The sequence below is a fragment of the Arvicanthis niloticus genome, chromosome 29 (genome assembly GCF_011762505.2).
Source record: "Arvicanthis niloticus isolate mArvNil1 chromosome 29, mArvNil1.pat.X, whole genome shotgun sequence".
NCBI classification, from domain to species: domain Eukaryota; kingdom Metazoa; phylum Chordata; class Mammalia; order Rodentia; family Muridae; genus Arvicanthis; species Arvicanthis niloticus.
The window spans coordinates 20,598,894-20,623,058 of NC_133437.1; the positions used below are offsets into that span (position 1 = coordinate 20,598,894).

At 45.5% G+C, this 24,165-nt stretch overlaps 2 protein-coding genes across 3 annotated transcripts in view; one reads left to right on the plus strand and one right to left on the minus strand.

Moving 5' to 3' along the window:
- Positions 1 to 2,369, plus strand: part of Poc5 (POC5 centriolar protein) — a 28,687-nt gene extending 26,318 nt beyond the window's left edge. For both annotated transcript variants that reach the window (XM_076927209.1, XM_076927210.1), the window contains one exon: positions 1,988 to 2,369. In XM_076927209.1, the coding sequence (XP_076783324.1) occupies positions 1,988 to 2,131 (144 nt within the window). In that variant the 3' untranslated portion in view covers positions 2,132 to 2,369. The remainder of the gene's footprint in view (positions 1 to 1,987) is intronic.
- Positions 2,370 to 4,625: 2,256 nt separating this feature from the next.
- Positions 4,626 to 24,165, minus strand: part of Ankdd1b (ankyrin repeat and death domain containing 1B) — a 59,711-nt gene continuing 40,171 nt past the window's right edge. Inside the window, exons 10-15 of the mRNA XM_076927211.1 lie at positions 22,868 to 22,966; positions 19,588 to 19,686; positions 11,934 to 12,029; positions 8,017 to 8,218; positions 6,930 to 7,061; positions 4,626 to 5,217 (exon numbers count right to left, since the gene is read on the minus strand). Coding sequence (XP_076783326.1) covers positions 5,156 to 5,217; positions 6,930 to 7,061; positions 8,017 to 8,218; positions 11,934 to 12,029; positions 19,588 to 19,686; positions 22,868 to 22,966 — 690 coding nt within the window. The 3' untranslated portion in view covers positions 4,626 to 5,155. The remainder of the gene's footprint in view (positions 5,218 to 6,929; positions 7,062 to 8,016; positions 8,219 to 11,933; positions 12,030 to 19,587; positions 19,687 to 22,867; positions 22,967 to 24,165) is intronic.

The following is a 24,165-nucleotide window of genomic DNA, read 5'->3' on the forward strand; positions in this document are numbered from 1 at the left end:
ATCAGGTCTCATTACATACGGATGGTTGTGAGCCACCATGTTGCTGGGATTTGAACTCATGACCTCCTGAAGAGCAGTCGGTGGGTGCTCTTAACCGCTGAGCCATCTCACCAGCCCCTCCATCATATAATGCATTCTAACCTAGTTTGAGGAACTCGAATCTTAAGAGCGCTCTTTCTTTAACTGTTCCTCCTAGGCTCCCTGCTGCTCTTCAGCGTGTAAGCAGTGCTTGCCTGGTAGTTGTGGTATGAATCAGATATCCATAAACTCCTTCTGTTGCTGCTTAGTATTTGTCATGTGACAGACACAGTTGGTCCTCTATACTATTTTATTTTGGGTTTGTTTGTTGGGGCTGGGGGGACAGTTTTGAGACAGTGTTTCTCTGTGTAGCCCTGGCTGTCCTAGAACTCGCTCTGTAGACCAGGCTGGCCTTGAATTCAGATCTGACTGCCTCTACCTCCAGAGTGCTGGGATTAAAGGCGTGGGCCAGCACTTGGCTCCTTTACGCTGTTTTGTCTCCCAGGAATTAATACCTAAAACTAGCAGAAACCATTATTGCCAATAAAGCATAGGTCTGTTTGTAGTACCTTTGCCTGTTGTCTGGGTATTTGCTTGCTTCTGGAGCTAATTTTGTGCCCTGCCATATCTTGTCGGTCAAATCGTGTCATGTTGATGCTTGGGAGCTAACATGTTATACCAGCTGCAAGAATCTCTCATTTGGGGGCTGGTGAGATGGCTCAGTGGTTAAGAGCACTGACTGCTCTTCCGGAGGTCCTGAGTTCAAATCCCAGCAACCATATGGTGGCTCACAACCATCCATAATGAGATCAGATGCCTCTTATGGAGTGTTTGAAGACAGCTATGGTATACTTACATATAATTAATTAATTAATTAATTAAAAAAAGAATCTCTCATTTGTGATGGTTATCCAGATGTTTATAGTCAGAGAAACACCAGCATAGGATACCTTAAAAAGAGGTGTTACTTTCCCATCTCTCCGTTAGAGGAGTTCTCACTTTTAAGACAGAGTTGTACATGAGGACCCTGTTTTTAAGAAGTTTATTTTTTAAGGAAAATTATGCAGTCTTTGAGATACATGGTAAATATATTGACTAAATGCCTTTTTTGTAAGTTTTTTTTGTGTATGTGTATTTTGCCTTCATATATATCTGTGCACCTGATGTGCACAGATATATATGTGAATTCCTGGTTTCCACAAAGATAATTCTTGGAAGCCACTGTGTGAGTGCTGGGAACCAAACCCAGGTCCTCTTAACTGCTCAGCCATCATCACTCCTTCCTCTAATGCATAAAATTATACTTGAAATATTTTGCAGGTAGTTCTTCTAAGTGATATCCTATAATGGAAATCTGTATGTACATGACTAAGAGCTTAACTTGATACAAATCCCACTGCCAGCTACTAAGACATTGTAGCAGGTACAATAAAGTCTTAAGCTTTCTCATATGTATGTGTAGGTACCATGTACTATATACACAGTGCATATTTGTACATATATGTAGACTGAGTCTGCCCTGCCCTGACTTTAGTTCTTTAGCATTCAATGTTTCAATATCCTCCTGAGCTTTGAGCTGGTGTGCAGATCATCCCCTCCTCAATGTCTGGATCTGTTCTCCACATCCAGTTCTTTCCTTGCTTAGGAAAATGTACCAGGTAAGGTAGCATGTTCCTTATTCCCAACATTTGGGCAAGTGGATCACAAGTTTGAGTTCAGCCTGGGATGCATAGCAAGACCCTGTTGAAGGAAAGAGAAAATAAGAGTGCCCCATGTCTTCTGGGAAGCCTTCTCTTGTGTGACTATAGAATATCCACTGTGTTTGAATGGCAACTCCACCCAGAGTTGCATTATTGATATCTACAGGATGTCAGATATCTTTTGGTTTGGGTTATAGGTGATAAAATAATACTGCACACATAGACTCTTAGATTATTAAAGCAGTCTCTTATCTTCCTTATCTTTACAGCAAACCATTCCTCAGGCAGCTGCTGCCAAGTACCCACGGACCATCCATCCTGAAGGCAGCATCCCAGCTTCTAGGTCTCTTGGAGCCAGGCCAAGCCACACCCAGTCTCTCTCAAGCGTTCAGTCGATAAAAGTGGTGGACTAGAGAGACTGTGTTCACACTCAGGGCTTTCATTCCTCTGCTAAGGACTTTCCTGGGAGCAGCAAGTTTTTGGTTTTGACTTTTCTGTACTGTCAGAACATCATGGATACATCATGTGCATCTTTTCAGAATTACAAGAGACTTCCCCATCCTTTGTAACTGTATGTATAGAGTATTTTAATGTTATTTTTATTTAAACAAGTAGAACTTTTTAATTAAAACAAACAAACTTGGTTCTGAACATGTTCAGCCTTGCCAATGATTGCATTGTTGAAAAATATAAATCTTTTTCTGTACATTATTTCTAAAGGAAATCATTCCCACTGTTACTGAGCAGTAATTTACATAGAACTTTGAAACGGAACTTTACTTTCATTACTAAAATTAATAGAAGCTATTTTATGACTTTTAAATAAAGACCAAGAACAGCAGTGGTGTTTCTAAGCAGAGCTTTCCTGCCTTCACTGTATGGCCTTCATCTCTCAGGCTCTGGAATAAACACAGAGGTGGGAAACAGACAGCATCTGTAAATATTTGTAAGGCTAAAAGGGAAGAAAGTTTCTAATTAGCACCAAAAACAGAAAGGAATTCCCTGCTGGGATGAGCCTGCTTCCACCTCTCTCTCAGATGAGGCCTGCCCCACTGAGCCTGCCTAGTTCTCTTTGGCTCACCCACACAGTGCTGCAGAGGAGTAGCTCTTTGAGACAGCAGACCCATGTGTAAGATTAATGGCCAGCCATGTCTCCTCCCTGTATGTCCATCTGGGCCTCTACTCCCATTCATGTGTCGGTTTGGTCATCTGAAGCCTCTACCAGTTTGAGCATGATCTACTTCTATGCTCTCTCATTTTATTATAAAAAGTCATTTTTCTTGCTGCCTCATACTTCATGAAGAGACTTAATGTAATGTCGGCAAACATGATTCCATTTTATAAGAGTACTTAAGGCTATTCTGAATTATAGGTGTATCAGGCAGTGGCCCAGCTACGACTATAGCAAAGTCAATTAGTTTAAGTGACCAGCAAGCAGCAGCACCCCCTCTCATGCCTTCCCTGTGGACATGCTCTCCAGAACTGCCCTGTCCACCCAGGAAAGCCAGAAGGAACAGTGGGTGTGCTGGGGAGATGGCTCAACAGTTAAGAACAATGGCTGCTCTTCCAGAGATCCTGAGTTCAGTTCCCAGCAGCCACATGGTAGCACCCTATCATCTGTAAAGGGATCTGATGTCCTTTTCTGGCATGTAGGTTTACATACAGACAGCACCCCTACGTTTAAATAATAAATATATAATTTTTAAAAATGGTAGGCTCCCCTAAGGGATCACTCATGTGATCCAAAATCAAAGCCCCACTATGTGGAGCTCCAAAGATAAGTCAGAACTACTAAGCACATGCTGTTCCACAGAGGACCCTAGTTCAGTTCCCAGCACCCACTTGGCAACTTTAAACCATCTGTAACTCCAGTTATAGAAAACTCGACACCCTCTTCTGGCCTCTGCAGGTTCCAAGCCTGCATGTGTACATACATATATGCAGGCAGAACACTCACACATACTTAAACCTTTAAAACACATAGTAACAAATGCACCAATCCATCTCCCCTCCCCCATGAACTGTCCTGTGATGCATTAATCCATCCCACCTTAGAACAGAACGTCCTTAGGATCAGAGAGCCAAAATTGACCCCGGTGGAACATCCTCACCTTGCTGCTTCTTGGCATCATGCCTGTTTTCTACAAAAACCTTGGTCTTAGGCTCAGACCTAGATTTAGTATGCAAGCCAAGTCATATGGACATCCTAAAGCAAGATGATGTAACTGGGACTGTTGCAGGCATCATGTAACTCTAAAAGTGCCATGTTGTCCAGATCACGAAATAAATTCACAGTGGCCTGAGTTAAATAATATGAAGTTTAATATGATGAAACACTCTGTAGAGTATGCATGTGTATTTATTCTACATACGGAGGTTATGTTGGAGTCGGAATGTTGCCATGGCCAGTGGAAACTGGCCAAACTGAAGAACAGACTGAGGTGAGACTTTATTGAATACTTTTTTAAAATTCTGGATCTTGTGAATATATTGCCTGTTTTAAACATTCCTAGTATTAAATGGGCCATTTACAATCAATGTAAGAAAAACTGGAAACTATTTTATCATTTTTCTCATGATAAAATAACTAAAAATTGCCCTTGATTTTCTTACCAGCTTTTCCAGACCAGGAGTCAGAATTGAGCTCCAGGCAGGCTTACAATGATACAATGTACAACTGGTACATGTTGTAACTTTCTCAGATTACAAAAGGTAATGCTTGTTTGTTCTGAACAAAACGGACTGTACCAGAGAGAACAAAGAATTAAAATTACCCACATTTAGAGTATGAAGGGTTTAAGAATCACTGCTGTGTGTCTGAGTTTTTTGGGTTGGGTTGGGTTGGGTTGGGGTTTTTTTGGTTTCTTTTTGTTTGGTTGGTTGTTTTGGGGGGGGTTGTTTTTGTTTTTTTCTGAATAATAGATTACACTTGTGGTATAAAGCCAGCAGTGACTGGATTTCCAAACCCACTTTCTCTACAGCGATGAGAGTTCAGGCTTACGGTCAAGCACTCACAGGCTTTTCCCTCATCCACACTGCAGTCTCTGGAGAAAGCATCCTGTCTGACAGAGAGGAAGCTAATTATAAACACTTAAGGGATATTTACATGCGCACATCCAGAACCCAATACCTCAGCAGCATCTCCTAGCCCTTGTTTCCCATGAGCCACCACGCTGATCCCTGAACCCGTTGTCACTTCAGTGTTTAAGCAGGGACAGAGCCCTTCCAGCCAGGGTGTTCCGTGTGTGCACCAAGTGACAAATGGGGACGTCACACACAGTTTGGAAAAAGGCAAAGCCTCTGTGTGGCCTTGAGCAGTGGGGAGGTGATGTGTTCATGTCCATCCCTGGAGAGGTGTTGTCTCTGTACTGGAAAAGCAGTCAGCTGCAGGATGGCTGCGGCCATCAGGAACCAACACTGAAGGAGGAGAGGGAAGCTTAGGAGACCGCACATTTCTTGGAGCGCGAGTCAGTTTTACTTTTAAACTGATGAATCTTTTCTGAAAAGAAAGCAGCAAAGTATTATCTTAGTTAGAGTTGCTATGGCTATGAAACACCAGAACTAGAAGCCACTTGGGGAGGCAAGGGGTTATTTCATTTACATATCCTGAATCCCAGTCCATCAATGAAAGGCCAAGGCAGGAAGCTACTGGGCAGGCAGGCATCTGGAGGCAGGAGCCGGTGAGGCCATGGAGGAGTGCTGCTTACTGGCTTGCTCCCCTGGCTTGCTCTGCCTGTTTTCTTATAGAACTCAGAACAAAGGGCTGGACCCTCCCATATCACTAGTTAAGAAAATGCCCCACAGGCTTGCCTAGGGCCAGACTTTATGGAAGTGTTTTCTCAGTTGGCAGTCCCTCCTCTCAGATGACTCTGTATCAGACTGACTTAAAAGCCAGCACACATTCAAGATGAACGGCTGATGTTCTTAAGTGCGGTTTACTGTGTTACAGGCACCAGTGGGCTCATCCACACCAGCCTTCAGAAGTGAGTGTTATTTTCTTCCCCGTGGTTTAAGGAGACACACTGGTGCAACGAGGTTGTAGAACCTGCTGGAGATCGAAGAGTTGGAGCCAGGGCAAGCCTGGTCTCACAGCACAGCCCTACCACCTTCTCACACTGCCTTAGCCTTCCCTCAGTTTGCCTAGATACACTTCAGTGGAAAGAGTGTCTTTCAAATTACAGGGCCTAGTGTATTCAGTCGTTCCTATTACTGCCTGCACCAGTGCTGGTCCAGCTGCCAGAATGACTCTGGCGTGTGCTTGGCTCTCAGTGGAACTGTCAGTAGTCTGTGAGAACAATGGCCAATGCCTCTCCACTTTTTCCTTCAGTAACCATCATTACATCAGAGTTCTAAAGCCACTCACTGGTGTTTTCAAAGAATGCCCCCTGACAACACAGTCGACAGTTTGGGGGTAGATTTTCTGTAACAGCCTCAGCTGGCAAAGCATCAGCCTGTTTACTCTTCATTCTACCTAGAGAAGACATTTTTATAGCCACTAAGGTAATGGAGTTTGCCAATAGAAACAAGCAGCTTTTGGAGGAAGACATTTCTTGCTCAGTTGTTGAAAAGAGTCCTGACTTATAGAACTGGTTACATCCCATTCTACCTGCCCACGGCCACACAGAAATACCCTCACTCCCGGTTCAGATGCTATGCTGCTTTGAGTAAGTTTGCCTCCCTTCCACAGACTCATGTGTTTGAATGCTTGGCCCATGGAGACTGGCAGGATTAGGAGGTGTGTCGCTGTGGGGTGGGCTTTGAGGGAGTGCTCAAGCTCTACCCAGTGTGGGATAGTCTCCTCCTGGCTGTCTTTGACTCAAGACAGGTCTTTGACTGTAGAACTTCTCAGCTCCTCCAGCATCATGTCCGCCTGCATGCTGCCATGCTTCCCACCATGACGATAATGGGCCAAGTCTCTGAAACTGTAAGCCAGCCCCAATGAAATGTTCTCCCTTAAAGGAGTTGCAGTGGCCATGGTGTCTCGTCACAGCAATGAAACTTAAACCAAAACAGATGCTGAAGCAGGTGAGCATTGACTTAACCAAGGCAGAAGCTGCTGGGTGGATGGACACAGGCCCCTTCCACAGATCCATGTTCTCTTTGGCCAACCCACCTCCATCCAGGCTGCTGCTATTTATTAAGGAATAACCCCACACACACACCCCACCATTGAAAGGAGAAGGGATTTCTGTGGATTTGTGGCAAACTCACCAGCTAGTTCTGGGAATCCTGCACACACCAGCTCCTCATACAGCTGCTTGGCAGGGTCAGACTGTGTCATCAGAGCCCCATGCAGCCAGATGAGCAGAGCCCTGTAGCCATGCTCATGAAAGCTGTCATTACCTATGTCAGGGATAAAAGGCCCTGGGTGAAGCATTATGCACTGACGTCTTTCTAACGTGACCTCAACTTTAATCACATTTCTAAGTGACTACTGGTGTCCATCCATCCTCCCTGATCTGTCAGGTCAAAAGCCCAGTGATGGCAAGAAGTCCTATGATTCCTCACTGGGACTGTGCTGTAATGACCACCATTTGGACACAAGGCAATCTGACCTGCTTCTTCTGTTCTAGGGACATCTAAGCACTCATGAGGTGTGGGATTATAGGAGACTGAGTGGCTTTGATGCCTGCCTAGAGGTGACAGACAATCCCCACAAGATAGGGTCAGGCTCAGAGTACTTGTTTTCCCTGGGCATCTTGTGAAAATTCAGATTGTGAGTCAATAGGTTTGAATGACAGTCCACAGAGTGGCAAGTTTCCTCCTGCTTTGTAAATCACTCAGCATCGAGCATGTCATTAATGCCATGCTAGTGAGATTGTACATGTGCATGGCTTACAGATGACGTCCTCCCAGAATCCTCCTCTCCAACCTGGTAGGGGGATTCTTTCTGGGCAGAAACCTTCCATAGTAAGTTGTTCTGGGGTAGGGTAAGACCTTTCATCCCAGAACAATCTGCAAATGTTAGTGAAAAGCCAGACTGGCATTCCAGAGGCAAGCCAGGGATTGTATCCTTGCTTCTTGAGTTCCCACTCAATTGTGAATGAAGCCTTCATTTCTTTTTAGGCCAAAGTAATCAACTTTGCAAGCACAGCTAACTGCAGAGTCTCAGGAGTGTAGCTTTCTGCTATATTCCCAGCTACCTTTGCAGACTGAGCCATCCTAACCGCCCTTAGTACAGTGACCGCTGGCCTCTGCCTATTGTGTGCACCTGGCACTTACTTTTGAGGAAGGAAGGACCACTACTCCTAACTTTGACTGGCTTCTTCCTGTCCATGTCCTCTGGGGTCCCACTCACCTGACCACTGTTCCTCAATGGCTCTGATCTGGTCCTCTGTAAAGCTCCATAAACGGGCTAGCCTCTGCCAGTCCTTGTTCTTCAGCTGCCGGTAGGCCAGGTTCCAGAGCAGCAAACGGATGTGCCTGGTCTCCAGACTATGATCCTGCTTGAATGTCAGTGTAGAGCTCGCTGCTGAGTCCTGGATGCTCTCGTGGTGCTCCTGAGTTGAAAAATAGCAGTGGCTATTGTCTCCGACATGCTCACTTGTTACCTTACGTCATAAATAATTGGTAAAGCAGCAACTGACTCTTTCAGTCTGTCCTAGGTCATCTTTTATCATCTAAGTTGGACAGAAATGTCTGGAACAAAAGACATTGAGTACTGTGTCTGAAACAGCAAACGTGAGCGAGTCTGCAGTGTTGTATCTGAGTTGCTAACTAATGTTGCCCACTTCCAAAAAGAGTAGCAGAGAGGACATGATGGCCAATGAGACATCACAGTCAACAGCTTTAATGGCCTTATGCTCTACACTAGCCTCTCTCTTTGGTGTATTTGATTTTCTCATTGATGCCTCGGTAGAGTTCAGTTTGTATGCATCCTTAACAAGCCTCATAGCTATTCCTTCTGTTCTCTCCTGAGTGTGAGGTGAGACTGGAAGCCTAACTCAGGAAAGGGTAGGTTTAGGTAGGGTTGGGTAAGGTAGGGTAGGGTAGGGTAGGGTAGGGTAGGGTAGGGTAGGGTAGGATTGGGTAGGATTGGGTAGGATTGGGTAGGCTTGGGTAGGCTTGGGTAGGATTGGGTAGAGTAGGATTGGGTAGGGTAGGGGGAATGGAGAAGGGGGACTAGATAGTGGACAGAACAAGGTGGCTGCCATTTTCTTTTAAGCCACTGCAGCCATGCTGAGCCCAGGGGCCCTGCACCTAGTTGGGTCTCTTGTTTTCTGGCCTATCTAGGTTGTTTCCTGTCTCCTTGGTGGGATCTTGCATAATCAACCACTCATAAACACTAGAGAAAAGTGTCTCAGAGGAGAAAGCAAGTGCCTTCCTAGAACTGCATGCAGCACACATGCCATTAGGACTGCAGAAAAGACCCCCACAGAAGGTCACAGCTCTGTGACAGGAATGGAAGCCATGACTCACCAAAAGATTTCCTTAAGACGCCCCATCTCATCTCCTTTTACTTGTATAATGACTTCTATTTTAGTCTTCCATTTAAATAAAAGCGAATCTTAATGAAAGACACGGTAAAACTAGTTGGGAGTTAATGCCAGGGGAGGAAATGGGCAGAAGGCTATGGGACCCCGCATTTCCAAACTTTTGAGAAGGGCTTAGTGGGCCTGCTCTCAGCCCTCACCTTGGGTCAGCTGGTACCCATCATGCATCAGCAGCCTCCTCCAAAAAGCTCTGCACACACCTGAAGATCTGTGCCCCAAAAAGGGCGGGGCTTTCTTGTGGTATATGGTATTGGGCCTTGTGTGCAGAGACTGGGATATGAGCAGGAGGTGTGAGTTATCCGCAGCTGTTCAAACGACCCAAAGATGCAGTCTGCAGTGCAGCCTGGGCTTCCCTGCCTTGTTTCCAGGAATAGTAAGAATCAAGTGGGAACACCAAAAAGTTCACCTTTCCTCCCCGTTCCTTCTCATAAGTGACACACCCAGTGAGATCAAAACCTCAAACAGCGTGAGCAGAGAACAGGGCAGGCTGGTCCTGCATTCTTCTTGGCTCTGTGCATTTTTATTTCTCAGAGAGTCTTGCATCCATTGCGTTCTAGGATTCTGGTCAGGGTGGACACGCAGGCTTCTATAAACGGAGAAGGGGACTCGGAAAGCCCAAGTCTTTTCTAACAGTGATAGCATTGTAAGGGCCAGAAGTGGGAGGGTAAACAGGGCTGTCAGGGTGGCGCAGCCACTGAAGATGATTGCTACACAAGCGTGACCATAGGAGCTTGCTCCCTGGAACCCTCTTAAAAAAAGCTGGATGTACTGGACTTCCTCTGTAAGCCCAGGACTTGTACAGCAGGTAAGAAGGAAAAGAATCACAGTGTTCAGGCCTAGCAGCCTGCAGTACTGAAGCTCCACAGAAACAATAGGAAAGACCCTGCCTCAAAGTGAACAGCCAGCACTGACTCTCAAAAGCTATGCTCTCCCTCTTTCTCTTTCTCTCTCTCTCTCTCTCTCTCTCTCTCTCTCTCTCTCTCTCTCTCTCTCTTTCTCTTCCTCTCTCTCTCACACACGTACACACACACACACCACAATAATAATAATAGCACGAGGCAGATTTAAGAAGCATCCTTTTGAATCACTGAATTGAATGATGGATAATGATGGTTAAATATGTATATGTATATTTAGACACAATGGATAGGTAATTTAAGTGGGGATGTACATATAACACATGTAAGTGGCTACAAAAGGAAAGTTCAAATTATCTCTTTAAACTTTTTACTAGTAATTATTTTTGCACTAAGCCAGGATATAAGCTGGTTTGATTAATGAAAACAATAAGTGTATTTGGTAAAGGTTTTAAAGAAGGAAATTAATGCCGTGTATTTGAAAGCAAGTTTTCCCAGCACTGCAGACCACAGGAGCCCAGCAATCACCGGAGTTCTCAGCGCACTGTTTCTGAAGTCTTCCTTCACCTGTGTGTGTGCACTGTACAAGGGTCTCAATGCTTATCATCTACTTACCCCCAAGGATCTGTCAGAAAAGAAAGGGTTGTTAGGCGCAGAAGCCATTTCTTCTCATCTAGACAAGAGAATATGAGACTGCTACCAGGCATTAAAAATAGAAGGGCTGAACAGCTTGGTCTTTTTTTTTTTTTTTTTTTTTTTTCAAAACGAATGTAGAAAACCATTTAAAGAACAAGAGAAAAGGAACCTGAGTCTTTAGTAACAAAGATGCTTAAGAAAATGAACAGAAGGACAAAGAAGCAAAGACAAAAAGAGAATAAAAATAAGTCAGAGGAGGGAATCAAACAGAATTCTACCTTTATGTAAGAATCTGTTGCTGTGTGGGCGAGGTAGACTTTATTGTTCTGCATGAAGGAAAAGAGGAGAGGCCTCGCTGAAAGAATCCATACGTGGTCACGTGCTGCTGGGTGGATCCTCACGGGCCACATTTATGACAGTGGCTTCACTGGCCGAGGTATGTGATCCGTGTAAGAGTGGCCATGGTATTGCTAGAACGTTCACATTGCCTAATGACACAGGTGTCAGGTTTCCTTGTCATCATTGACATGACTGTATTTCAGACTGCCAAGCAGGGTTATGAGGAAGAGGTAGACTGTGAGCATTCTTGCTTTAAGGATGTAAAAAAAAGAATTTCCCAGGGTTGGCCAATGGCCATAATCTGAGTTTGTAGCCCCTCCATAGCAGAGACACTTAAGACAGGAGAACAGGTATTCTGGCGTGACACATTGGCCCGGGAGAAGCCACGCACACAGCTGGGAAACTAAGAAACAGCATAGATCTAGGAATTGGGACTGATGTCCTCTGTGTGAGCATCTTGCCTTCTTGAATCCTGGAGAGGACTGCCTACTCAGAAGCTGTGACTGGGAAACAATCTAAAGAGCAAAGTACTTTCCGAGTGTGCCACTCATTGGAGCTTCTGTGGCAGGCCGTGGCCAGACACCATGAGACAGAGGGCACGGCAGAGCCAGCCATTGAGTTGGCTTGCTGGGTCAGTAGAGCTGCCATGGATGTCCTGCCTGGTCCACTTTCTCAGATCTGACTGCGAACGCCCGCAAAGGAAGACAAGAAGAGGCACTGTCCATTCCATGAACAGGGACGGCACAAGGACTGGACAGTCACCACTCTACCGAGCAAGGTTTGCTACAACAGGGGAAAAGAACTACACAGACCGAATATTCCCCATTGCAAAATGGAGGGGAAAGATGCCCCAAAAGCCCCCTGACTTGGCTGGAACTGGCCTTTCTTACCTCTCTCCAGGCATAGTACCTCTCAGCTTTGATGAGCATATCCACGATGAGGCTATGGTGGCTCCTGGCAGCCACAGCCAGGGCAGTCTTTCCCTGCTAAAATAAAAAGGAGGAAGGATTAAAATAAATTTAAAAAAATGATATTGTGTAGTAGGTAGAGTTCCAGCTTTGTGATAGGTCTAAACTCAGATCCCGATTCTGCCACCTGAGTGAACTAAGGACCAGTCACTGAGGGTCTCTGCAATTAAACCAGGTGTCAGGGTGAGCCCTTAGGACGCATGCCATCCCTAACATTTCCCTGCTCCCTGTCAGGGATGCGACCTACACTCCCAATGGTATGTGAGTACAAAGGCACATTCCTTTCCTGGGAAAGATCTTCATAGAGGGGAAGGATGACGTTCTCTTTCCATTCCTCCACTTCCCAAGGGAATTCCACAGGAGAGTGGGAATCTGGACAGCCACTTTAGATCAGGAGCTAGAAGCCTCACTTAAGGAAGATGAAGTAATGAGACAGAAAAGGGCTGGATCCAAGAACAATGACAATAATGACAACACACACACACATATATGACATACACACACACACAAATACACACGAAGTAATGCAGACGCCAGAAGACAAGTTTGTTTTGGTTTTTGGTTTTTGGGTTTTTTTTATTTTATATTTTATTTACATTTAAGATGCCATCCGCTTTCCCCATTTCCTCTCCCTAGAACACCCCTGTCTCATGCCCCCCCTTTCCTTTTTGCTTTTATACGATTTTTTTAAAATGTTAATCAAAGGATTTATAAGTCTGGTGATGCTCAATCAGAAGCGTAACCCAATACCCAACCTAGATATAAAAACTATCTTTGACTGGTGGAGACATGTGAACATCTGCCTCCAGCCTTGGTTATCTTTAGGAACATTTAACACCTCCTTTAGGATACGGTTTCTCTTTGACCTGGGATTTACCCATTAGACTAGACAGAATGCTTCTGTCTCTGCTTTGCCACTCTGGGGTTATAGTACATGATACCATGCCCAGCATTGTGCCCAGCCTTGGCATTTTTATATGGGTACCAGGGATGAGACACATATCATCATGCTTTCAAGACAAGCTATGTCCCCAGGCCCCTTATTTGCATTTCTAATGACCCATGACAAATTCACTCAGAGACTCTAAAGTTAATTAAATATAATGGTCAGAAATAACCCCAGAAAGTAATTGCAATGTTAGAAACCTGAGTTTCTAACCCCATGTCCGGATAGGAGCTACAAGTGCAAGTCTCAGCAGCACAAAAGGCATGATTTTTAGTGCAGGCGCTAAGACCCAGGTGAACCAGGACTTAGGGGCTGGAAGTAACCAGCCTGTAAGCAGGCAAGCTGGTAATGAAATTAGGAAGGATTGCATTTGGCAGGCGGTTAGCAAGCCTCTAATTGCATACTGTCTGCATTCTGCCTTGTAAAGCCATTTGAATCACCATAATTAGCCTATTTTTGGGAATGCAGCATTCTAAAAGTCAGAATTTTCAAGCTGGAGAAACTTTCCTTAAGGAATGACACATTGGAGTGGAGGTGCCATTTGCCCTTGACAGAGAGGCAGGCAGAGGCAAGAGCTTTAAGACCCCCCAAGTTAGACTTATATCAAGTCTCTCTCTCTCTCTCTCTCTCTCTCTCTCTCTCTCTCTCTCTCTCTCTCTCTCGTGTGTGTGTCCAGCATCTCACTATGTAAGCCTGGCTGGCCTGGAACTCTAGAATTTGCTATGTAGTTCAGGCTGGACACAAACTCCTGGAGATCCACCTGCCTTACTCCAGAGTGCTAAAATTAAAGGTTTGTGCCACCATACCTGGCTACCAATCCTGATCTTAACATAATCTGAGAAATACCTTTGGGTATATTATTATTATTATTATTATTATTATTATTATTATTATTTAAAAACATGTGGGACCATGTAAAAAGGAAGGGTAGTGTTTATCCATTAGTTATTTATGTGTTGGGTGCCAGCCATGGGCCAGACCCTCAGATAAAGAATTGAGGGAAAAGAGGGAGTAGGAGAGATTGCATCCCGAGGGCCAGCAACCCTAGGCTTTTGGTTTAAAACAAGCAAAGTCACACGGTAGTGTTGACCTTGACAACTAGATTAGCTGGATTCCTAGAGAGTCTCACCCCAGCCTTGGAGGAATTATGAATGAAAACAGAATAAAACGCCACCAGTCACATCTGGGAAGACAATGGCACTGTACCCCAGCCTAAGCCCTAGGGTAGGTGGTCCTGCCACACACACACACACACACACACACACACACACACACACACACACACGTGTTACTGCATTCACCACACTGTCCACAGCTCGTCTTTTATGATTTAAAAAAAAAATCCACCGGGCAGTGGTGGCGCACGCCTTTAATCCCAGCACTTGGGAGGCAGAGGCAGGTGGATTTCTATGAGTTCCAGGCCAGCCTGGTCTACAGAGTGAGTTCCAGGACAGCCAGGGCTACACAGAGAAACCCTGTCTCGAAAAACAAAAAAAAAACAAACAAACAAACAAACAAACAAAAAAATCCTCAGATCACACATATGCAGAACTCATGGCTCTGAACTAGAGAACATGGTGAACCAGGAAGGTAAAGACCAGAAAAAAAGGTGGCAGGTTTGAGGTTGCAGACATACTGTGGGAAGCGGCTCCACTCTCACCATTACAAAGTGGCAGTTGGCATAGGCATTGCTTGAGAGAAAAGACAACTCCATATATGGAGTTGTATGTGCTGAGAGGTGTGGCTACCCGATCACCCCACCTCGAATCATTGAGAGTGGCCAATTAGCAGTGACTAGCAGCTGCTGATAGGATCAAGGCAATGCTTATAAGGGGCTGTGGGAGCTGGGGAGAGGGACAGACAAAAGAGAGAAGAGAAGAGAAAGAGAGAAGAAACTCGCTGTACAGGGATAGCTGAATAAACCGCTTGAAGAAGAACACGGTTGCCGTTGCCTTATTCCGCTGGTCGGACGTGGGTAGCGACAACATACCTCAGTGGTGTAGCAAATGCCTACCAAGGGCAAGGCCCTGGATTCTATGCCCAGTGTTGGAAAGGGTGTATTGTGTTTTATAAGAACACCTTGGCATTTTACACTGTAAAAAGGAATTGCCTTGCACTGTTAACAGTCTGCTTGTTCTGAATCAACTTGCTTCCAACCCAGACCCCTGGAAGAGTAACAGGAGAAACCAGTTTGATTCAAGGTTTTAGGAAGTGCCAAGCCGGGCCCACACATGCACAGAGTGAGGGAGGAACACAAGGGATACAAGAAGCACAGGCATCACATGCTTAACACCAAGGCTGACAGTGGAGCAGAGCAGCAAGACTGAACTACACACACACATCACACACACACATCACACACACATCACACACACATCACACACAGATCACACACACATCACACACACACCCCACACACCCCACACACATCACCCACACGTTTCACACACACACATCACACACATATCACACACACATCACACACACATCACACACACACATCACACACACACGTCTCTCACACACACATCACACACACACATCACTCATACACACACACCCCACACACATCACACACACACATCACACACATATCACACACACACACACACATCACACACACATCACACACACACATCACACACACACATCACACACACACATCACACACACATCACACACACACATCACACACACATCACACACACACATCACACACATCACACACATCACACACACATCACACACACATCACACACACACATCACACACACATCACACACACACATCACACACATCACACACCACACACATCACACACACATCACACACACACATCACACACACACATCACACACACATCACACACACATCACACACAGATCACACACACATCACACACACACCCCACACACCCCACACACATCACCCACACGTTTCACACACACACATCACACACATATCACACACACATCACACACACACATCACACACACACGTCTCTCACACACACATCACACACACACATCACACACACATCACACACACACACACATCACACACACACATCACACACACACATCACACACACATCACACACACACATCACACACACACATCACACACACACATCACACACACACACATCACACACACACCACACACATCACACACACATCACACACACATCACACACACATCACACACACACATCACACATCACACACACATCACACACACATCACACATCACACACACATCACACACACACATCACACACACACACATCACACACACACATCACACACACACATCACACACACACATCACACACACACATCACACACACATCACACACACATCACACACACATCACACACATCACACACACACATCACACACACATCACACACACATCACACACACATCACACACACATCACACACACACATCACACACACACATCACACACACACATCACACACACATCACACACACACATCACACACACATCACACACACACATCACACACACATCACACACACATCACACACACATCATACACACACATCACACACATCACCACACATCACACACACACATCACACACACATCACACACACATCACACACACACATCACACACATCACACACGCATCACACACACACATCACACGCATCACACACGCATCACACACATCACACACATCACACACACGCATCACACACACACCACACACACACCACACACATCACACACACATCACACACACACATCACACACACACATCACACACATCACACACGCATCACACACACACATCACACACATCACACACGCATCACACACATCACACACATCACACACACGCATCACACACACACCACACACATCACACACACATCACACACACATCACACACACACATCACACACACATCACACACACATCACACACACATCACACACCACACACATCACACATACATCACACACACACATCACACACATCACACACGCATCACACACGCATCACACACACACCACACACATCACACACACATCACACACACACATCACACACACATCACACACACACATCACACACACATCACACACACATCACACACACATCACACACCACACGCATCACACACGCATCACACACGCATCACACACACACCACACACATCACACACACATCACACACACACATCACACACACACATCACACACACATCACACACACACCACACACATCACACACACATCACACACACATCACACACACACATCACACACACATCACACACACATCACACACACATCACACACACATCACACACCACACACATCACACACACATCACACACACACATCACACACACACATCTCACACACACATCTCACACACACACATCACACACACACCACACACATCACACACACATCACACACACATCACACACACACATCACACACACATCACACACACATCACACACACACATCACACACATCACACACGCATCACACACACACCACACACGCATCACACACGCATCACACACACACCACACACGCATCACACACGCATCACACACACACCACACACGCATCACACACGCATCACACACACACCACACACATCACACACACATCACACACACACATCACACACACATCACACACACACATCACACACACATCACACACACATCACACACACATCACACACACATCACACACCACACACATCACACACACACATCACACACACATCACACACACATCACACACACACATCACACACACACATCACACACACACATCTCACACACACACACATCACACACACACATCACACACGCATCACGCACACACCACGCACACATCACGCACACACATCACACACACACATCACACACACACACATCACACACACACACATCACACACATCACACACGCATCACACACACACATCACACACACACACATCACACACACATCACACACACCCCACACACATCACACACACACATCACACACATCACACACACACATCACACACACACATCACACACATCACACACACACATCACTCATACACACACACCCTACACACATCACACACACGTCTCTCACACACACATCACTTATACACACACACCCCACACACATCACACACACACACACACACACACACATCACTCACACACACACAAACAAAATTAGAGATCAGAGAGCAGAATAAAGATAAAGTGTACTTTAAATGTTCAAGCAGCCAAGTTATTATATGCATACACATGGCGTAGCAGTATGAAAACCAAACAAATTAGAGGCGAGTGTGGATGGGAAATTATTTGTATAAATCTTTACATATAAACATTACACTTGGACCATGTGAACTTGTAATCTTGAAAAATATCACTGACTTATTTGAATCCTAAAGACTGATATTTAATAGTAATTCCTATAGACAGATCTTGCTAGGAGGTCGTTTCCTCAGTTCAGCCATCTCAGGAACAAGTTCCACCCTGCTGGAAGGATCAAAGCTGAGTTCATATTCCCAGGCCCAGAACCCAACGCCTGTCCTGCTTCTTCAGGTGTTTCATGTTTGTGTGTTAACCAGTAAAGGACGTGAGGAGAAAAGATACTGTTGTCCTGCGATCTAAACTAAGGCATACGAGTCACACGTGTGCTACCTGTCTTGACTTAAGCTTACTACTGCAGCTTGCCCACTCCTTTGTTCCCTTATCATTCTAAACTTCCTGGCCAGAGTCCAGGAAGGGACCTGGCTGCCAAAGCAGGCTCAAGGACCCTGGGACCAGATGACCCAGATAGGCCCAGTCACCAACGTTAACTTCATTGCTTAACCCCTTGTGTCGAAATATGATTGGTCAATGCAACAGCTTACCCCATGCTCCTTGCTCTGTGTTCCCATCCTATAAATATGTTATACAATCTCCCTTCGATGACACAATTCAGATCCCGCTTGAACTGGCCACCTCCCTGGTGGCTCAGGAAACAAAGCTTTCATTTGATGCTTCTGTATCTGAAGTGAGTTTTCTCAGCTCCCACCCCAACCAAACAATCTCAATCAAAATTGATGCGTAGGGCTAGGGAGATAGATGGCTTCGGTCGATAAGGTGTTTGCCATGTGAGTCCCAGAGTGAAAGGCTTGGCTCTGTAGTCCAAGGCTGAGAAGACAGACAAGAGGATCCCTGGGGCTTGATGGCCAACCAGTTTAGCTAAATTGAAAGCTCTGGACTCAGTGAGATCCTGTCTCAGACATAAGATAGGGTGCAGTCCCAACATTGACCACTGACCTCCAGGCCTCTATGTGCACACATACACACACACACACACACACACACATACACACACACACACACACACACACACACACTCATGCAAGCAAACACACATACATAAATAGATGATATCTATCTCAGATAGATAGATAGATAGATAGATAGATAGATAGATAGATAGATAGATAATCTAAATGGTTTCCTGTCTATGAAGATGCAGTTCATGCCCATCTCTCAGCGGGAATCCTGATGTTCCTATTTTACATGGCAGCCAATAGGGAGAGCTCCAAAAGCCAGGGAAGGCAGGGCAGCTACCTTGTCAGTGATTTCCAGGTTGCAGCCAGCCTTCAGCAGGGTCTCCACCAGCTCCACATTTCCAAGATCAGCAGCAACGTGCAGAGGGGTCTGCTGCCTCTGCCATGAGAGAGGTGAACTGACATGGAAGCACATGCAGGAGAGAACGCCATATAGACTTTTGGGGGTGAATGGGTAAAGCACATATCCTTATGTGGGCTCAGATGTTGCAGCAGAATTTAAAATACTGAAAGACGGGAGGAAGTTATGGTTAGGGTCACAGGTAGTCCAAACGTCCAGAAATGGTCTCAAGCTGCACTCTGTATATATGAGGATTTCTAGAGGTTAGATAAAAGCCAGGAACTTATAAAACAGGTTCTCACTACCATAGGAGTCAGTTTCCTCCTCTCTGACAGAAGGGACATAAGGCTACCTGTGGCACCTATCAGCATATCAAAGCCCTCCTGGCCTCCAGGCTCCCTCAGTGTCACAAGTACCTGTTACACAGGTCCTGGCCCTTCCCACTCCACACCCTCTTCCCCTCAGCTACCTGCACTCCTTAGAACCCACAGGAGTCCCACCCCCCCACCCCCCACACCTGTCTCTCTCTCTCTCTCTCTCTCTCTCTCTCTCTCTCTCTCTCTGTCTGTCTCTCCCCTCTCTTCCCCACCCCCTTGCTCTCTCTGTGCTCTGTCCTCTGTTTTTGGCTATTCTCTGCTCTCTATCTGTCCACTCTTCTCCCCAGCGTGCTCTCACGCTCTCTCGCTGATGGCCCTGGTCATGTCCAGTCTGCTTTCTTTTCTCTCTGCTCTAGATTCTTCCAGATGCCTTTGAATGTTCTCTCAGTGCTATTCACAATAAAAACCTTCCCCCTAGTCTTGAAGTGGTCACATCAGCAGTTTCTTTACTGTGACCCCCCTCTCATATAGTTAGTCACATGTCTAGTAATGAGACATTACATAAACTGTATATAAATATATAGAAATACCTGGCAACTATTAAATCGAAAGGTTTCCTTTGGTGCAAGGCACCTAGAGCAGTCAAATTCATAGACAGGAAGAATGGTATTTTCCAGGGGCTAGGGACTGGGAAACGGGAGGATCTGTGATGTCACAGAACTGTACACTTAAAAATAGTTTAAATGCTAACAAATGTCATATGCATTTTACCATAATAAAATGGCTTCAAAGATTTCAATAAAGGAAAAACTATTTATGACATGATATTAGACGCTTGAGGAAAGATCTAGAGAGATGGGTCAGCAGCTAAGAGCACTAACTGCTCTCCCAAAGGATCCTGGTTCAATTCCCAACACCTACAAAACTGTAACTCTAGTTCCGGGGAATCCCACACCCTCACACAGACATACATGCAGGCAGAACACCAACACACATAAAATAAAAATAAATCAATGTTTAAAAAAGCTTTAGGAGACACTATATCTGGCTAAGCTTAATTTATAAACTCAGGGAAAACAAGAAACATACATTGATACTATTAAATTAATATTAAAGAAGGGGGGACTAAAGTTCATTTTACTGCCTTTTTATTTTTCCCCATTTTCTATGTTACTATGTATTAAGAAGTAAAGACTGAATTTCTTAGTGGAGTCACAGTTTTCTATCAAAAAAAAATACAAGTGTAATCCACGTAAACACAGGCTCATCACCCCGACCTCCTACAGGAAGGACTGATGTGAAGACATCTGCACAGACAGGAGCCCTGATGTGATCCAGACCCACTCCTCCACCAGGCAGAGACAGCCACTTCCCTGGGTCAGGGGAAGCACAGTAGCTTGAAGCACAAGGTCTCTTCCTACCAAAAAAGGCAAAGCCAAGCTGTCATCGGAAAGCATGCAGAAAAGGCCGCCAGCAGGTGGCAGTGTGCCTCTCTGAGGGCTCATCACCCCACACAGGAACCAACAAGCCTATGCAAAGGCTGTCTGTCTACACCCACACAGGACACAGGCACAAGTGTGCTGTGTCAACTAAAGCATGCTTTGACAATACCGCTCTAAGTCAAGAACACAGGAAACACCAAAACCAAAAGTCGCCTTTCTTCAGTGGGGCCGAATGAACATTTACTTTTTAAAACCATATTTACATGTCCTGGTTTTGTATACTTTATGCGAAAAATATAAATTCTATTATTTTGTATGTATATTGCTGATGTAACAAAAGTTTGAACTGATATGCTTGAGTTGTGTAACTGACTGGCAGGCATGACAAACACTCCTCCCCAAGAGTGGGTCAAGCCAGTTCTGGAGAAGCCAAAATCACACATGAACACAAGGCTTTGTCTGTGTAGAAAAGACATGAAGCATTAGTAAGTTTGAATACACAAATACCTTTGAGTTCTGCTCCCAACTTGTGGGCTTGTGTAACACAGAAAAGGGAGGCTGGGGGGGAGGGGGGAGAGAGGGAGGGCAGAGTGCCCTAAGTCTCCTTGCTCAAGTCAAAGATTAACCAAGAGGCTGGAGCTGAAGAAAACCTGGAGGGATCCGGTCATGCTGTTTCAACAGGTGAGGAAGTGGCCACAGGAGAGGGTAGGACAGGTGTGCTCTTGCACAATGGCTTTCTTTAATCTAGAGGACACAGGCGGGCATGGCCTAGAAAAGAGGCCACTCAGAGGCTGCATATGGTTCCCCAGCCCCCAAGGCTTCCCATTGCCTGCATCCCCTGGAAAAGGCAGCTATAAGAGTCTGCACCAGAGGCAGAGGGTCAGAGACAGAGACAACCAACCGCCCACTGCTTGCTGTTCCACCCCATCCATCTCCAGCGGTGACAGGTGGCTTTTATAGGGTATTTGATTCTGTCCCCGTTCATTGACAATCTGGAGATCTTTTTAGTTTGTTTGTGTGTTTGTTTGTTTGTTTGTTTGTTTCTAATTCTAAGAGGTCTCTTTTGCTTTTTGGCATAAAAAGATACTTAAGGCAAAAGCAATGCTTCCTTCTTATGGGGACCAGCTTCAGGCCAAGGACAACATTTCACACTGGAGGAGTGGCTTCTGATTTAAAGAGCTTCTGGCAATTTGCTTTGGCATTGTTTATCAGAAGCCGTAGCTACGCCTATTAAAAATGAACAACTTGATTACATAGACACAGAATCCCAGCTTTGCCTCTGCAAAAAAACAGCAGTGTGGGGACAGCAAAGAGGTTACAGAAATAATGTCTACAGAAGAGACACATGTTCCCCCTAAGAGTTGAACCTAAGCAGAACTTCCTGCTGACACATTGTGTTGAAACCTGGAAATTTCACGTTGAAACACAAGAGAACAGAGTGCCCGGGCTCAGCTTGCTTACCTGATCTAAGACATCAACATCATGCCAAGCACTTAGTAAGCTGTTCACAACTGTGGGACGGTTGTTGATAACTGCCAAGTGAAGAGGGGACTCCTTCGGCTGCAGAAAGAAAATCATCCAGTTTCAGCATTCAAATCCCTGATCTCTGAGAGTTACAAAAGTCCGTGCATGCAGTGTCGGAACCACAGGAAGCCCTGAGCAATCACCACCATCCATAGGCTGCATGTCATTCTTGGCATACATAACAAACACCTATTAAGGGCCAGTCTTTTCAGGGACTAGAGATTTATCTTTTTTAATGAAGTGACATAGGTATTTAGTTTCAAAGTTTAAGTGATTTAGAGGAAACGGCAAAAGTGCTGGGTTAGCATGTGCGTCAAGGGAGGGCCAACTCTTCTGGAAGCTAGAAAAGGCTTCCTTGAAGAAATGACAGCTGAGCTCAAACACAGATAAGGAAGTCTTAAGAAGGCTCAACTGAGGACTTCTCCAAGCCTTCAGAGAACCAAAGGACAAAAGGAGTGGCCACAGAGGAGAAAATGTATACACATCACTTCCTGACTAGATGTAAGCTACACTAAGTTCACTATATCCCTGGCAAGGCTGGTGTTCCTGCTTACTTGGGCCTCAGGGCTCCTCTGAGGAGTCTATGCATGGTGGGTTGTGACTAGTCTCCACAGCCTGCTCCTTCATCCTCTCCTTTGACTAAACAACCACCTTCTTCACTTCACTCCACCTGGACTTCCTGACCCCTCTCCCCTTCCCCACCTCCCCAACTCAGACCATCAGACACAGAGTCCATCCATACCCTGTCTCAAATGTCCCTGCCATCTCACTTCCACACAGCCACATAGGCCTGTGGAGCTCTCTGAGAGGAGGGAAGGAAGCTCAGGACTGAGGAAGAAGCAATGAACGAATGGGGTGAGGTAAATGAGTAAGGTGAGGGACAGGAAGTTGAGGAAGGGGAGAGGTAGGAGAGGTATTCAGACAGGAGTAAGTGCTGGCTTGAGACACATGGAGACTCTGCAGCCCAGTAGTGGTAGCAGAGTTGCTGGGAACACAGTATAGAAGAGGGACACAGATGTAAAGGGTAGTTGGGATAGCCTGCAGTTCCACTCAAGTGCAGACACAACGTTGGGAATAAGCGTCAGGCACACTCCACACATCCTCACATGGTACTTACTACACACTCAGTACTCCCACATTTATCCTGTTTTAAACACTAGGTTAAGTACTGGGTGGTGGCACATGCTTTTAATACCAGTGCTTAGAAGGCAGAGGTAGGTGAATCTCTGAGTTCA